Source organism: Lipotes vexillifer, unplaced genomic scaffold, assembly GCF_000442215.2.
Source record: "Lipotes vexillifer unplaced genomic scaffold, Lipotes_vexillifer_v1.1 scaffold1114, whole genome shotgun sequence".
Lineage (NCBI taxonomy): Eukaryota > Metazoa > Chordata > Mammalia > Artiodactyla > Lipotidae > Lipotes > Lipotes vexillifer.
The window spans coordinates 1,242,779-1,260,430 of record NW_006779031.1 but is presented as its reverse complement, the minus strand read 5'-3'; the positions used below and the strand labels follow the sequence as shown (position 1 = coordinate 1,260,430).

General features: G+C 43.5%; 1 protein-coding gene and 1 non-coding gene across 3 annotated transcripts in view; both read left to right on the top strand.

The window, feature by feature from the left end:
- Positions 1 to 17,652, top strand: part of F9 (coagulation factor IX) — a 29,870-nt gene that overhangs the window by 4,531 nt on the left and 7,687 nt on the right. The window contains exons 2-6 of one of the 2 annotated variants that reach the window (XM_007452073.1): positions 930 to 1,093; positions 1,296 to 1,320; positions 5,957 to 6,070; positions 12,407 to 12,535; positions 14,961 to 15,166. In XM_007452073.1, the coding sequence (XP_007452135.1) occupies positions 930 to 1,093; positions 1,296 to 1,320; positions 5,957 to 6,070; positions 12,407 to 12,535; positions 14,961 to 15,166 (638 nt within the window). The remainder of the gene's footprint in view (positions 1 to 929; positions 1,094 to 1,295; positions 1,321 to 5,956; positions 6,071 to 12,406; positions 12,536 to 14,960; positions 15,167 to 17,652) is intronic. The other variant, XM_007452074.1, reaches the window with a different exon arrangement.
- On the top strand, positions 14,405 to 14,477 carry TRNAK-CUU (transfer RNA lysine (anticodon CUU)). The gene has a single exon. It is a non-coding gene; the product is annotated as a tRNA-Lys (tRNA).

The following is a 17,652-nucleotide window of genomic DNA, read 5'->3' as shown; positions in this document are numbered from 1 at the left end:
GTTTTTTTTTTTTCCTTTTTTTTTTTTTTTTTTTGGCGCTAATGAGAAAACGGTCCCAAAATGCCCTGGAAAGTTCATGTTATAAACACCTGGTCCTGTTGAGATGGTATCAGACAGTCTCTAGAAGAAAGGAATAACTCCAGGTAACTTCTTGAGTTCCTGTTATTAGTTATAGATATAGATACTACATCTATATCTGTCTATCTAGAGAGAAACACGCACAGAGACAGAGAGTGAAACAGAAAGAAGAGACTGAGGTATGGAGAGTGGCGGGGAGGGGCTGGGGTGGAGAATTAGGTTAGAGACCTCAATCCTCCGGAGTTCAGGGGTGCGTTCCTAACAGGCTAGACAGTCAGAGCTAAAATAAACCACATCCTGAATCCCAGAGAAAGACTTATGTCACTGGTATTCCTAGAACACGTGCCAACTTAAGGTGCTGTGAGTCTGAAGGTTAAAAAAACATGAATGCAGTGGTTTTTCTTTAATATCTAGTGAGAGACAGCAGGGTTGCATTTAGGCTTCTGCTCTTCCAAGGGAAATGTACTCCAAAGTCATTTGGGCAACTGCGTCCTGTAAACACAGCCCGGCCAGCGTGATGGATCACCTTGCAAGGATCTGCAATTAGTTATTTTCAAATGATGACAAAGTGTGAAGTTAACTGCTTATCTCAGAACTTTCTTTTTCATCCAGAATAAATTCAAATATGATTGAAAATCTGACCTTTCATTACCAGAGTTCTCTTGACTAAGAGTAAAATTTAACTTTAATTCCTAAATCTCCATGTGTATACAGTGCCATGAGAACGTCACAGATTTTGGCTCCATGCCCCAAAGATAAATTGGCTTTGGGATTACTTGGATTAGAAAGAAAGCCTTTCTTAAGAGATGTATTTAATTTTCATGATGTTTTCTTTTTCTTTTAAATTTCAGTTTTTCTTGATCGTGAAAATGCCACCAAAATTCTGAATCGGCCAAAGAGGTATAATTCAGGTAAATTGGAAGAGTTTGTTCGAGGGAACCTTGAGAGAGAATGTATAGAAGAAAAGTGTAGTTTTGAAGAAGCACGAGAAGTTTTTGAAAACACTGAGAAAACTGTGAGTATTTCCACATAACATCCTTCAGATGCAGAGCAAAGAATAGAAAACCTTTAAAAAGAAAAGGTGGAGGGACCATACTTCTCTTTGGAATTTTAAAATATCTATACATACACGTGTTTTACAAATGTTATAACAGAGAAGGAATCAAATTGAAAACATTTTAAATAGCACCATTAACATGTCTTCTTTTTCGTTATAGACTGAATTTTGGAAGCAATATGTTGGTAAGCAATTCATTTTATTCTCTAGTATATGAAACATTTGAGAATTATGTATTTTTTCTTCTGTGTAAACAGATAATATATCAAACTCTGTCAAAAGGGCTCAGAAAAATAAGTCCAACTATTTTTACCCAAAATTCAACGGTGAGAGACTCCAGGTTTATGCCAGCGTGGGAGATATCCGCTGGCAGATACGCTTACTTCTTCCTAGGGCTTCAAAAGGAACATCGTTCCACCCCAGGAATCTGGAAGGGAGAGACCAAAGAGAATTGCATCTGGGACTGAATGAGAGTTTGCCATCCTCAGCAGAGAATCAGAGAATGCTGACTGACTTACATGTCTACTGCTTAAAAGTGCTCCGCCGTCTGGTGGCCTCAAGGCCCTCCTGATTGCCCAGCCCCTCCCTCCCCGCTGCCCCCCTGACCTCCTCTCCTCCTCACACGCCCTGGGCTGCTGCGGCTCCTTGCGCGCTCTAGAAATGCTTCCATTTCAAAGTCTTAGACCTGACTGTTCCTTTACTGTGGAAGGCTCTTCTGCCAGGTTCCCCTAGGCTCACTCACTCACCTCCTTCAGGTCTTTACCCAAATGTCACCCTCTCAATGAAGCCTGCCTTGATCATCTATTAATACTTCAACCTGCCCCCCATAACCCCATCACTTTAAACACCGTATCCTGCTCTATTATTTTTCATAGCACTTTTCACCACTGAGGTATCATATAATGGTCTTACGTATACTATTTATGTCTCCCACCTCACTAGAATGCAAGCTTCATGTTGGCAGGGGTATGCAACTGTTTTGTTTATTGATGTAGTCCTAGTACCTGGAACAGTATCTGGTACAGAAGCACTGAGTAAATATTTGTTGAATGAATTGACCAAAAGGAGGAAAAGTCAAAACTTTAATGACAACTAAGTTTTAAAACTAATTTAAAATCCAGCAGCAGGATTTTGAGGCAGTGTAACTTTCCCAGCTTGATTTACCTAAGACCATTTGCATGGACAGAAACTAACTTGGACAGCCAATTCACTGAATTCCATCAGTTCTATTTTCCCAGATTCTATTCTGTAGACACTAATGGACTTATTCATACTCTTGTAACTCATAATTTCTCCACTTTGTTTTTAAATCATGAGGGAAGAAGAGGTCCATTCCGTTATATTTGCTTTATCTGTCTTTCCTCGTTCTTAGTAATGAATGCTACCACGCCAACTCTCTACTAAGGTATTGCCCTACAGTTAGTCCAAACAAGTCTTTTTATTCTCTATTCCTAATCCATTTAAAATGTTGAATCTTGTATTTTAAAGCAAATCAATTTCTACCTTTCCTCCCAAAATATTCCTGGCTGCATTTAAACTCTCATGGTCCCTTCACTGCCCACCCCCCCACCCAGTTGGCCCCCCACCTGTGAGCAGAGGTTCATCAGTACCTCTTGAACACCATATTTTGAAGTTGGCTCCCTACCTTCTAGGTCACAGGCTGTGTTGTTTACTGTAACTCAGGTAAAGATACCTGGAAAACATCAAGGGCATGATTCTGTTGTTGACCTGAAACAGACAGACTCCAGCAAAGATGGGTTTATTCAGGATCAGCAGAGAATTGCAATTCAGGGTCTACAACCACCGTGAGCCACATGCAAGTCCCTGCATGGTAGGGGGGCAGACAACTCCTTTAGAGAGGGGAAAAGGAAGTGAGGAGGGCTACAGTAAACAAAGAGTCCCTGGCTTTTCATTGGCTGAGTCCTTGCCAAGAAAGGAGTCTATCTTCTTCCCGTTGGGCTCTGCTATTGTCATAGGGCATGAGAGCTCTGCCTTCCAGTCTCTTGACTCTATTTTTTTTTAATAAATTTATTTATTTATTTTTGGCTGCATTGGGTCTTCGTTGCTGCGGGCGGGCTTTCTCTAGTTGCGGCGAGCAGGGGCTACTCTTCCTCGTGGTGCGCGGGCTTCTCACTGCGGTGGCTTCTCTTGTTGAGGAGCACAGGATCTAGGCGCGAAGGCTTCAGTACTTGTGGCTCGCGGGCTCTAGAGCGCAGGCTCAGTAGTTGTGGCGCATGGGCTTAGTTGCTCCGCGGCACGTGGGATCTTCCCGGACCAGGGCTCGAACCCGTGTCCCTTGCACTTGCAGGCGGATTCTTAACCACTGCGCCACCAGGGAAGTCCCTCTTGACTCTACTTAACTGAGGTTTCTGTTTATTAATTTTTTACACTGTCACTTCTGCTTTGTCTGCTAAAAATAAAACAAAAATAAGAAAAGAGAAAAAGAAAACCCAACTCCACGGCTTCTTTTCACTTTGCAGCCGAGATTCCCAACCCCCCCAAAATAGCCTATGCTGTTTCTCCCTGTATGGGCTTTCTCACATGATAGGGACGCAGGCCCCTCACTCCTGCCCTACTCTCTTCCATCATCTCACCAAGTAAGGAGCCTGGTGAAGAGGAAACATCACCCAACCACATTAACCAGCATCTGCCCAGCTCCTTACAGAGTGCCTGTCACCTTTAATCCTCACACCAACCCTGTGAGCAAAGCACTATGAACCTCATTTTACAGAAGAAGAAACTGAGATTTAGGGAGGTTAAATGACTTGTCAAAGGTCACCCAGCTAGGGAGTCATGGAGCCCAGAAGAGCAGCCAAATTCTCCACTGCCCAATCCCCACTTTCTCTATTACCCGTCCCGGCCTTCAAATCTAAATGCAGTTATTCATTAAACCACCACCTGGTAGGCTTAAACAGGAGGCTCTCACTTGGCAAGGTCTTGTCCCTTGTTGTCTTTGACCCCTACAGTCTGTGGCTTTGCTTCAGCCCGAAGTACACACAGACAAGCACCCAAAAGAGGACTAAATGCGGGATGAAATGACACTCATTTTAAAGATATGTCTCAGCAAATGAGTTGCTGTGTAGCTGGCTGCAAGCCCAGAGCCTTTCAGTGAAACATCCTAAATAATTCAGCTCCGTTCGTCTGTAATATAAAGTGCAAATGTGGCTCGTTTTTTTAGACCAGTTCTGAACATCAATAATAATAAACCAGCGATAATGTATTTTGTTTTCATAGAATTGGAACAAACTGAAGTATCTGTGCAAAAGCACACTGGATCAAGGGGCAGAGGGGGCAAGGTCTAATTTTTACAACAAGCAGTTTTCCAGAGAGGGACTATTCCTAAGAAAGGGGTGCTAACCCCCAGTCAGTGGGACCTGGACACATGCTCCTGACAGCGAGCACGACAGACGCTCTCCTGCTGTCCCTAGAGCAGGCAGGGGGCCACACACTAGATGTCACGGAGCTTGGCTCTAAAATATGAATGACCATTAGAAATTTCTCTTACATTGCCCCCTTTCGCTCACTGCTTTATTCTTACATCATCTTTATCACTTACTCTTTTGTTACTCATACATTAAGCCTTGCTGATCTTGCTCCCAGTTTTCTTCAGGGCTCTCTCCCAGCTCACAGTGCATACCAGCCTCCCTTCTGGTTCTATGCATCCCTTTCTCTTGAAGCTTCCTTAGAAGTACGGATGGAGGCAGAGCTCTCAGAAACCAGACTTAAAGGCTCGCTCCACATCCTGACCCTTCTCCTCTTATCTATTCCTTCCTCCTGTTTTCTGATGACCAGTATCCTCAAAGGCTCTCCAGAACTCTGCAAATGTAGAAACTTCAGGAAAGGTGGGAAGGAAACATAGCCAATCTATATATAAAAAAAGCACATTTTCAGAACTTTTTCTTTTTTAATTCTTTGTACTGAAAGTTGTTTCTCACTTTACCAAACCATTTGGGACCTAATCACAGACACTAGAATATCTTTCAGGAGTAAAGCATCTTTTGTACTGTTTGGAATGATCACTGCATACTCTGCTTGAAAGTGAAGTGATAGGGGCTTCCCTGGTGGCGCAGTGGTTGAGAGTCTGCCTGCTGATGCAGGGGACGCCGGTTCGTGCCCCGGTCCGGGAAGATCCCACATGCCGCGGAGCGGCTGGGCCCGTGAACCATGGCCGCTGAGCCTGCGCGTCCGGAGCCTGTGCTCCGCAACGGGAGAGGCCACAACAGTGAGAGGCCCGTGTACCGCAAAAAAAAAAAAAGAAAAAAAGAAAAGAAAAGTGAAGTGATAAGATGAGGAAGTGGATGCATGTGCGCCATGCCTAGGCTGCCAGGTCCCTGAGTGGAGTTGCTATCTGTTACCAAGCTCATGAGTGGAGTTGCTGTTACCTAGCTCAGCTTGCTCTACAAGACCTGTGACAGAGCAAGCCTTGTACAACACATAGATGATTGTTGAAGCAATGTGATTTCATTGAGAATTAACTCCATCATCGTTCGATAAGGAAGGATTGAAAATTCTTCTCACACTCTGCCGATAGAGTACATCTCTGTACTCAGACGTTCTTTTCCCTCTTCCTCCTCCCTTCAGTTACATAAACAATGTACATGTCTTCCTCGGGGCCATTTCCTAGGACAATGTTAGCCTAAGAACCTTTACTTGTTTTTAGAAACTTAGGAAGACAGGGGCATCCCATAAGCAGCTGGTTTCCAGGTCAGCAGTCTTGCTCTGACCCTAAAATCAGGCTCCCCTCTCCATGAGTCTGTGCAGGGAATACTAAGCATTCTAAGCAATGGTTCTGCTAATTCAACTTCTTAATCTATCTCTAAGATGGAGATCAGTGTGAGTCCAATCCATGTTTAAATGGTGGCCTGTGCAAGGATGACATTAATTCCTATGAATGTTGGTGTCAAGTTGGATTTGAAGGAAAGAACTGTGAATTAGGTAAGTAACTATCTTTGGATTACTCGTGGTTCAAAATTTCCCTTTGAAACCAGCTGCAACTGGAAAATGCAATGTGTATTAATCATAATTTTCTCTTAAATTATGGTAAAGAACCATTTACATGAGATCTACACTCAACAAATTTTGAAGTGTATGATACAGTACTGCTAACTCTAGGCTCTATGCTGTACAGCAGACATCTAGACCTTATTCCTCTTGCATAACTGAAACTTGATACCTGCTAAACAACAACTCCCCATTTCCCCTCCCCCTGGCCCCTGGCAAGCACCATTGTATTCTCTGCTTCTATGTGTTGGACTATTTTTAGACAGCTCATATAAGTGGAATCATGCAGTATTTGTCCTTCTACGACTGGCTTGTTTCATTTACCATAATGTCCTTTAGGCTCATCCATGCTGTTGATTATGACAGAATTTCCTTCTTTTTGAAGGCTCAATAATATTCCATTGTATAAAACATACTTTCAAAGCTTATAAACATTCATTTTATCTGCAGTCATAGTTTCCAGGAGGCGCTCAAGAAACTAGATGAAGAACAACAGTAAGATTCGGTAGCTAGTAGGAAGTGGTAATGATGTTCCACTAGCATATTCATCCTCAATACAACCACATGTAGTCAGCACCATTATCCTCTCCATTCTACGCAAATGAGAAAAGTGCAGCTCAAACAGCTCAAAAATCACAGAAGCAGTAAACAGTTGAGCCAGGACTTGAACTTCAGTTGGTTTGGCCAAAACCCATTCTTCTAACTGCGACCCACAAAACACAAAGAAAACTGACCCATAAAATTGTTAGAACTCGTGACTAAATTGCTATCAACAAAAGCAGTGGAAGTCAACTAAGTAAAGAACTGGGGTATGGGAAGGCCAATTCTCCCATATACTAGGCACTTCTCCACGCATATGAACCACTTCACATATGAAATTTGTTGACAAAAATCAAAACTCATTCCTGAATTTGACTATACTGATTACGCTGAAAGAATTACATAGAAAATCTAGGATCATTGTGCATCTTTTCTTTGCATATCCTAGAATTTTTTTGTTCTGAGATTTTGGCAATTGGAACAGTAAACCCCAAAGTCCTTTACCTACTTGTTTATTACCTCTGGATGCAGGATTACTGGTATCTGATTGTGAAAAGCATACAGTGCTAATGACGGATTCTCTTTCTCCTCTGAAACTCCAGAAGAATAGAGATGCAGTCCTGGGGAAAGAATTTACCACCACAGGCTACATGACTAACAAAGGGCAAAGAGTAGAAAATTAGCAAGACTCTATTAAGGCGTTATGGCAACCCACCTGACACACAGATGAAAAGGGCATAAAACAAAATGAAACACAGCAGCTGCACTTGTCCTATTGAGAAGGGAAAAAGTCATCTCTAATGCTGTTCAGAAATCCTTTCAGTGCTAAAGAGAAATCCATTGATCATCTTCCTTTGAGATCCAAAAGATAAAAAGGAATAGAAGATAGGAAAAAGAAAAGGTGGCAGGGCAAAAACATTTAAAAAAACAAAGAAAAAAGGAGATGCAGGTGGATGAACTGTACCCCAGGCTTGGACTCCCACTCCTGCAGGCTTCCCAGCATGGGGACAAACCGATGTCTGGGTTCCCTTTCCTATGGGTGTGTTCATTGGCTCAGCACCTCTGAAGTGCTACTTTCATCTGAACGGTTATAATTTCAAGTTCAGATTGACCTAGATAAATCCGATCCTGCTATTATGGAAACCTACAGAAACTGATGGAGTATCAGCTTAAATAATATGACTATTGGAGCTGAGGGAATGAAGGACTCAACTGGTCTCCGTTAAGAATGAAGGGCATGTGGTAGCAAAGTATAACTGAAAACAGTGTTTAGTATTAAATATTCCTAAATGTCTTTAGTTTAAAAATAAAGACACTTTGAAAGAGGCAAAGAGCCCTGAGGAATGTAGCTATAAGCACAAAACTGCTATAACAGGTTTTGCTACGTGTCTGAGGCTACAGTCTACACAGCAAGAGTGCTAAGTCTACAATGGGCACCATCTCAGGCCTCTCGGGTTCCCCACGTTTTGGTTTGGTCAGGGCTCTACAGTGACACTGCAGCCACCACTACACCTGGCCTCTAGGGTGTCTTGAGCTCCCCCAGCCCATCTGATCAAGGTTTAGAAAAATCCTCCCAGCTCGCTTAGTTCAGGAATAAAGTGGGAATTCTCTCAAAAAGCTCTTTATCTCAGACACTAGAGGAAAGCAAAAGCATATACAAACTCCCGTTTAAGCTGTTGCTTCAAACTGAACTAAGGACTAATCTCAAAAGCCACTAGAAAAACAGCACAGTTTATGGAGTATCCGGGCCCCAGGTCCCTTGCCTCACCCCGTCTCGGAAAGGGAAGGAGATTTCCACTGTTAAATCCTTGCTGTTTTCCTCTTCTCTTGTTCATCAGGCTCCTCTCCAGGGGAGAGAGGTGCAAATATTCAGGGCACGCTTTCTAGTTAGAACAATTAATTGGCTATTGTGTCTCTTTGGCTGGAATAAAGACCACTGTATGTGCCCAGCTACACATCACATCTGAGTCCTTTTCAGATAAATCAAAGTCTATAAGAACTTGGTCATTCCTGTCCCTTCTAAAGAGTACAAGAGGCATTTCCCCACAGTAACAGAGGATGGAAAGAAAATCAAGCATATAAACACTTTTTAATTTTTTTCGTTTTGCTAACACGTCACAGACACTACTAATTTACTGTGTATTTCTGTGGAGTAGAAAAAAGAAAATATCTTGAGTTTAGCCGAACAACATATTCTGTGATACACTGGTTAAACAGAACATCTCTTGTCCAAGCTTTGGTTTTCCCATCCCTGAATATATCAGGGAAGATGAAGGCAGAGTAAAATAAAGCAGAACACGATAACTTTTGTGGTAGGCATGAGGGGAATTAGAAAGAGGTATTTGTGCTGGCTAACACGGAGGTAGAAGAACAGATGCTTTGGCATGTCCTCCCACAGATATTCTAGGCACTGAGATCAGCCCCAGGACCAGGGAGAACCCACACCCAACACAGTGCCTGACGTCCGAGCGCTCAAGAAGCAATTGATGAATGAGGCCCACAGTGACTGTCCCTGAGGTCCAGGACTACAGACCTCTCAACTGGAACTCCTCGTGCTGTTATTCTCTTTCCAGACTCGAGTTCTTTACCTGAGGTCAAAAGACTGCTGGTCGGACAGCAATATTTCCCACTGCGTGTGCAAACCAAGCCAGAGGACAGCAACAGCGGCAACACGCTGGGCTGCAAAGAGCAATGACGAATGAGGAAAATGACAGAGAGGTCTAGTTACCTAGCCAAGCACGCCGCATCAGAATCGGGAAAAGCACACTGACTTTACCCATTCCCGTTGTGCATGGCCTGGACCAAAGTAGTCAGCACCTACCACCCACCTCTGTGAACTTAGCACAATCTCATATTGACTGAACACTCCCTGCAGGTGGTATTTGATTTGGCTGAACACTCTAGTATTGCTTTGTAGCAACAAAATGATTGCTAGTAACATGAGAAGAGCCAGGGATGTAATCACCAATAGTGAGGAGAAAGGTCTTTAAAAAATAAATAAATAAATAAAAAGGATCAAGTGCCACCCTTTTGGATCACGCACTTAGTGGATTATTGGTAGCAAAGGTTAAAGCTCAGTCTGGTTCCTCTGTCCACCTAGTAACAGTTGATTTGCCTCCCCTTATTTCTTGAAGTATCAGTAAGGAACATGAGCGAATCATTACATTAGCCTATGCTACCTATGTAAAATGTAATTAGAAAATTTAGATCTGTCACTCAAAAATCCATAATATACTCCAAAACCATATAGTCACTCGGTTAGCCTGGAATCCCCCAGGAAAAATGAGTCTCTGACACAAGCTTATCTATTAGGGTGTGCAATTCCAGGGGGGCAAGAGTAAGGGATGGGGGAGTAAGGCGGTAAGGAAAGGAGAACCAAGAGTAAAAGGAGTCATCCATCCTCATCTGCAACTGATTGTTTGATCTCCGGGGACTGTTTTCCAAGAAGCCACGTGAGCTGGCCTCAGGAGAGTCAGCCTCGGAGGGAGAAGAGGTGAAAGAATCTGTCCATCAGCACCCTTCTCCAGACGGTCAACACTTCAGCCTGTGGGGCTTTAACTCCCCGGCATCACCAGGCTGTACACGCTGGGGGCCCCCTAGAGGTCACGTGGCATCCCAGGCCTCAGCATCAACCCGGGAACGCCAAGCTAAGAGGCGAGAGGCACACAGTGCAGATCTGAGCCCAGGCCATTCAAGGCTGCACCTGGACAAGGCCAGCGGAAGTCCATGCAGAGCTGATCACCAGGGTGCTGGGGACGGACGTGGGTGAGGCTGGTGGGGACTAAGATGGTGCACAAAGAGGTGGCTAACACAGTCGCTCATGTTCAGACTCTCCATGTTCTAACCGCACTGACAAGTGAGCATTTCTCTTTAAGGCTGTACTGCTGTTGAGCCTGTAGGTAAGGGGGAAGGTGCCTTCCATTCACTGTGTTCCTATGCTGCTCTAGAGACAGGAATAGGCCCAAGGGCAGAGCCTGTTTCTCTTAACTCAGCAGGTCTCAGCCAGCAAGTCCTAAACCTGCTACTTCCTGTTATTGAGATCGCATCAGAGAAACAAAGGGAAAGCATGCAAATTAGAAAATGGAAAATAAGATGGCAGGAACAAGCCAAATATATCAGGAATCACAATTAATGTGAATTGGGGTTAATGACAATTTTCAGTCTGGAGTTAAAAATCTAATTGCATGCTGTTGATAAAAGAGATACTAAAATAAAACTCTACCAGGAGGCTAAAATAAAAGGATGTGAAAACATCTGCCAGGTAAATGCTAACAAAAAGAAACTGGCAAAGCTATCTTAATATCAGATAAAACAGAATCCCGACAAAAAGCATTGTATGAGACAAAGAAAGATATTTTATATTAATAAGGGAGATTGTATAGGAGAGTAAAGAAAATATGAGCCAGTAGAATGCTTATCATTGTCAACACATAGCGTTTCAGGCATTTAGCTCCCTTAAAGGACCCTAATTCATTCTCTTGTGTTGACACCTACTCACGTCAGCCAGTTTCAAGTTTGCTTTGAAAAACTGGATTATATTAAAACCAGGCACTTCTATTCAGCAAAATATACTATTTAGGGTAAAAAGGTAAGTCAAGAGTGGGAGAAGATATCCGCAATACATATATCCAGTAACTGGAACTCTCATACGCTGATGGTGGGAATCCAAATTTGTACAATTATCTTAGAAGACTACTTGGCAGTATCTACTAAACCTGAACACAGGGTCCAATCATTGCACTCATGATTATATATCCAGGAAACATGCAAGCATATGCTACCAAAAGATATGTACAAGAATGTTCATTACAGCTTTATACATAAGAGCCAAAAATGGGAAACTCAACTCAAATATTCACCCACAGTAAAATGGATGAATGAAGGTAGTAATATTCATACAGTGGAATATACTACACAGCATGCAGATGAACTATAGCTATACAAAACAACATGGATGAAGCTCACAGACAAAATGTTAACTGAAAGACACAGAGGAGTACATATTGGGAGCTTCTCCTTATATAAACTTCGTGAACAGGCAAAACTAATGCCCTGTTAGAAGTCAGGGTAATGGTAACTTTGGAAAGGAGGAAATAGTGACCAGAAGGGGGAATTAGGAGAGCTTCTGGGGCGTTGATAACTTCCTATGTACTGATCTGTTTACTGTTTAAACAAGTGCAGTCACCTTGTGAAAACTTATTCCAAAATTCTGGGTACTTTTTGGAATATGTTACACTCTAATAAACAGCTTTTTTCATTGCACTCTATGACTTTGTGAAAGTAGTATATCTACAACTTCAGTTTTATGCCAAATCACATATATTGCTGCCACCATTTTTATGCCTTATTAAGAATTTTATCTTTTTTTTCCTACTCTTAGCTCAAGCTTAGCTTCACACACTTCTCTCCATGAATGCCCCCAGCTTATATCTGACCTGTACAGGAGTCAGTAGTTTCATGTACTTTTTAGAAATGCATGTTAAGTGATGCTATTGCTGGGACTTCCCTGGCGGTCCAGTGGTTAAGACTTCCCCTTCCAATGCCGGGGGTGTGGGTTCGATCCCTGGTCAGGGAGCTAAGATGCCACACGTCTCGTGGCCAAAAAAAACAAAACATAAAACAGAAGCAATACTGTAACAAATTCAATAAAGACTTTAAAAATGGTCCACATCAAAGAAATCTTTAAAAAAAATACATGATGCTATTGCTGTTGATTCTGCTTTCTTTCAGATGCGACATGCAGCATTAAGAATGGCAGATGCAAGCAGTTTTGTAAAAAGGGCACTGATAACAAGGTGGTTTGTTCCTGTACTGCCGGATACCGACTTGCAGAAGACCAAAAGTCCTGCGAACCAGCAGGTCAAAATCTAAATAAGTTTTTTTTTAAGCTTGGCAGATACATTCTCCAAATCCATATTTGAACTTTTTGCATTATAACTAACCTACATAATTTTATGCCCTACTTGTTTCTACTTCCTTTTGAAATCATAGAAAAGACTAGTAGCTTGGACAAATTAATTTTTCAAAATGCATCATCATTTTAAATAGAAATTCTGCAACTGTCTTCAGTCTGAATTCTTTTCTGTCTGATTTTTTTCTCTGACCTTTATATCATGAAGCAATCAATTTGTGTGATTTCTGTATGCCTATTTGTAATTTGCCAAGTCAAATTAATGTAGTAATCCCATAACATAAAAGATACGTACGTGATTGACTGATAGGCTTCTAGTACAAGGATAGTGAATTTTTTTTGCGGTACGTGGGCCTCTCACTGCTGTGGCCTCTCCCGCTGCGGAGCACAGGCTCCAGACGCGCAGGCCCAGCGGCCATGGCTCACGGGCCCAGCCGCTCCGCAACATGTGGGATCCTCCAGGACCGGGGCACGAACCCGCGTCCCCTGCATCGGCAGGTGGACTCCCAACCACTGCACCACCAGGGAAGCCCAAGGATAGTGAATTTTAAGCATGATTTGTCCGGTTGTGGCTGGCTTACTCCAAGAAAGTTATTTCCTATCCTTGGGTCTCAGCTGAGTTTACACACTTGGCATCACAACAGTTCCGACAACCATCTGTTTTAAGTTGTGTCAGGCTGATCAGCACAGTCAGTCTATACAGCAGTGGACAAAGCAGTATTTCCCACTCATGCCAACCATGCCACCATGTTGACAGCTGACTGGTGTGTTCAGAGCATCTCCACTCCAAACTCATACTGCTCTTCTCTGAAAAAGAAGGCAGTAGAAACTTGGATTTTGAAAAAAGCAGGTTCTGCGGGATCAATTACATTTGATAAATGAGGGGTCTTTTTGAAGCAAACTAGATATAATTTCTTTTGCACTTCTAAAGCCTGATATCTTATTAAATTGGTACATTAAATCACGCACCATTCCTCTGTAAATGGGTTCGATACCTATCTCAGCAATGCACCCAGCAGAGGAAATTAAAGGCAGCATCAGAAGCCAAGAGTATACATGCTGCACTAAAATGAAGAGTCTCTAATGCTTCAGGGACCTGCCTGCCTCCTGTCCTTCTACCTGGTCCTTGACATACACTGCTTCAAATTAGCCTACCTAGGGAGGAGTGTGTGCGTATATCTGTTTTAACCTTCAAAACCTAACTTCCAGTGTAGACAGATAGCATAGTAGCTAAACCCTTATAAGCCCTTCTCTGTTATAAGCAAGGGAAAAAAATGGAGAACCACCTCCAACTATTAAGTGTTATATTTGAATATAGCCTTAGCTTTAGCAGAATAAATAGGCCAAACCTAAAATAAGCTTTTCTGCCTTTCAATAGTAATGGTCCCTTTTCTCTAGCTATTGTTGATGATTTATATTTATACATAAGTATTCTGAACTAATTTCTTGTTTTCCCAACCACATGCTGTCTTCATGATACTCTGCCACAGCTGGTTGCTATAGAAATGTCTGTTATAAGGAATGTGGATAGAAAGAGAGAAATGAAATGTGAGGTGACTTTGCTGGACTACAAATTTCCATTCTGGTTGTCCCCCGTGTTTCAGTAGATGATTTCTTTTCCTTAGGAAATAAACCAACCCAAGGTAAAAGGTGGCCAGTGCCCAGGTAGATGTGGCTGTAATAATCATATCAATAACTTATTTGGTTAATACTCAACAGCCAGGTAATTAAATCATGATGATCTCTCCCCAGTGGATACCTAAAGTCCACCTTGGAATCTAGAAGGCATTCTGGTCTACAAAAGAAACCCTGGGAATTCCCTGGCGGTCCAGTGGTTAGGACTCTGCACTCTTACTGCTGAGGACCCGGGTTCGATCCCTGGTCGGGGAACTAAAATCCCATAAGCCATGTGGTGCGGCCAAAAGAAGAAAGAAAGAGAGAAATCCTGCTAACAATAAGCAGCAGACATCCCATTTACCTAATTCTAAAATCAAAGTTACATGGCACCAGATTTCCATTCAGGGACAGTACTTGAGAGTAAGACTTTTTAGCAAAGAAACTAAACAGAAAGTCATTAGACTTTATAGAAGTCTTACAAAATACAATTCTGGAACACCTCTTCTATTTCCATAAAGATGATGGATTCCTCAGCCAAATGTCCTTTTCATGAAGGGTTTGAAAACTTTCCATGAAAATAATTCAATTAACCTTTTAGTTTTAGACTATATTCATTGATTTGATTTTTTAAAAAATATCGACGGGCCTACTTCTCAGAAGTGACAAGGATGGGCCTCATTTTCGATTTTTGTAATACAAGTTCTGCTTGCCAATGAGAAATACCAGAACACTAATTTTTTTTTCCCATTTGTCTAGTGCCATTTCCCTGTGGAAGAGTTTCTGTCTCAAACACTCGTATGAAGTTCACCCGTGCTGAGACTATCTTTTCCAATATGGACTATGAAAATTCTACTGAAGCTGAAATAATTTTGGATAACATCACTCAAAGCAACCAATCATCCAATGATGTCACTCGCATTGTTGGTGGAGAAGACGCCATAAGAGGTCAATTCCCTTGGCAGGTACTCTATATTTACGGTGTGTCAAAACCGGAGCCCAGTGGGCAAGGGCAAGGGCAAGGGCCAGGCCAGGTGGGAGGCTGAGGCTAGGATATCAGACAGACTTATTGGGATGAGGGAAGTATTTAGGCAAGTTTCAACACTAAGCCGGATGAGGAAGCCCTGACAGGTGAGGAGCCGGTGAGAGAGAAGTCCAGGGACAGCTACCATACAAGGTCAAGGAGAGTTTGGCGTCAAGGAAATAGCACAGCAGGATTTCAGACAAGCAACAGGGAGGTCTGGAAGCGAGGTCACCGGTGCTGGGGTTCTGGGTATTACTTCAGCTTCAGCCCCTGGGAGAACTGGTGAGAGTCAGAAAGTCTCTAGGTCCAGAGAAACTGAATTATTTCGAAGGCATTTTTAAAAGGACTCAGGAAGGATTAAGACAAGAACTGGGTTACTGGAACCAGGGCATATGAGACAGGGGCTTGGTCAAAGGCTGTAGTTCTCAAAGTGTGGTAGCATCAGATTCACCTGGGAACTTGTGAGGAATGTAAATTTTCATGCTACGCCTCAGACCTACTGAATCAGCATCTCTGAGGGTGAGGCCAGCAATCTGTGCACTAACAAGCCCTTCAGGTGATTCTGACGCACTCTACAATTTGAAACGCACTGGTCCAAAGGAAACAAACTTGTTATAGAAGCTAGGCTTCAAAACACCGAACAGTAGACTCGTGGTACCTAGTCCCACATTTCTCCAGGTGTGATCTGCAGACAACCCACATGAAAATCACCTGTGCACATTTCTGAGGCAACAGCCAAGGGCTAGATTTGATACCCATCATTTCAAATCATTTCACGTCCTCCTTGCTGCACACTTAGTGTACCTGTTGTCTCCTTCCTATGGAGCCCAGCTAAGATCATTAGGAATGTTCAAGATCACTTATCCACACCTGTGCACATACAGGTTCACTCGCTATTTCATCCATATGAAGTAAGATTACTGACTGTAGAGGTACCAAGCGCTAGGTTTTAGTTTTTTCCAAAAGTGAAGAGCTGTGCTGCTTGCTAGGATACTTGAGAAAGACCCTGCCATACTTTCACACTGATGCCTTCCTCACCAGAGAACCGTCTCTCCACACCCACCTCCACCCAGTTTCTCACAAAAGGTTACTGGGTGTCAAAAATAGGAGACAAACTGAGTGTGCAAAAGTCACTTTTAGACAAAATAAGAAAGAAAGCCAACCAGAATCTCTCCCCATTTGTGGATGAGTCAGCTCGACCATGTCACCATCAATCCGCAAGGTGGAAATGCTTGATCTGATTGCAGACAAGACTGCAACACACCTGCTGCAGCCCAGGCATCAAGAGAAAGCTAGCAACAGCTGGGGTTTCAATGGCCAGACTAGATCTGTGGCTCTGACATAGGAAATACTGTTTAGCAATGTCACCTAGAAAAAAAGTGATTCAAAATACTGATGCGTCAATAAAAGGGGATAGGAAATAACGCGACCACGTGGGTGAAGCAATCCCACAAAGCAGCACAGACAGAGTTCACTTTCCTCTGGAGTAACAAACAGTGTGAACGAACTGGAAATGTCTAGTCTGTTAAAGAAAAGGTTTAGGTGAGCTGTTTGCCAGAGCTAAAGGGCCACAAGAGAAAGAGGACGACAACTTTTTCTTTGTAGACTTACAGGTGAAAGTTCCATGCAGGCAGGTGGATACTGGCCCCAGTTAAGAAAGCCCTTTCCAACCACTTGGGTCGGCCGTGTGGGCTGGGAAGCTCAGGGAGATCTGGTTCAACAGATGTTCGTGGAATTGTTGACTCGAGCTACTCTGTCACTGGGACAGCAGCAGCGGGACAACCCCATCCTGGAGAGCATCGAGGGCTCGGGCTCCCCTGGTGGGAGATGAGACAGGACAGGCTAGGGACCGCAGCCACCCCGTGCAGCTCTGAGACCCTAAGGAGCGAGCTTCACCTTCCGCGCAGCTTGTCCGTGGCCGTGTGCATTTCCTACCTTATTCTAGGGCTTTCGTCTCCGCTTCCCGGCTAGAGGAGAAGCCGCCGCCGCCGCAGCCACAGACGCGCCGGGTCAGCCACAGACGCTTCCCAGAAGCCCCTGCGCTTCCGGCCGCCTTGACCCCCGACCCCCAAGGCCAAAGGTGAAGGCAGGCTTGCCTGACCTCTGACCTCTGACCCCACATCACAGTGACAGAACACCCAAGAAAGGAGCGGAGGGAGGTGTGAGGCCAGTTTCCTTCATTTTCCCTCCAGATGCCCAGCGCTGGGCTCAGAGCCCCTGGAGAACTCTGGGGACCGGAAGCAGGGACTCTGCAGGGCCACTTAGGAGCAGAGAGAGGAAGCTAGAGGGTTAACTCTTATATAGGAGCAGAAAGGCTATTTCCTAGAGTCGGCATATCCTTAGCGGAGTGGGAAACTAAAAGAGAACTCGGGGCTTCCCTGGTGGCACAGTGGTTGAGAGTCCGCCTGCCGATGCAGGGGACGCGGG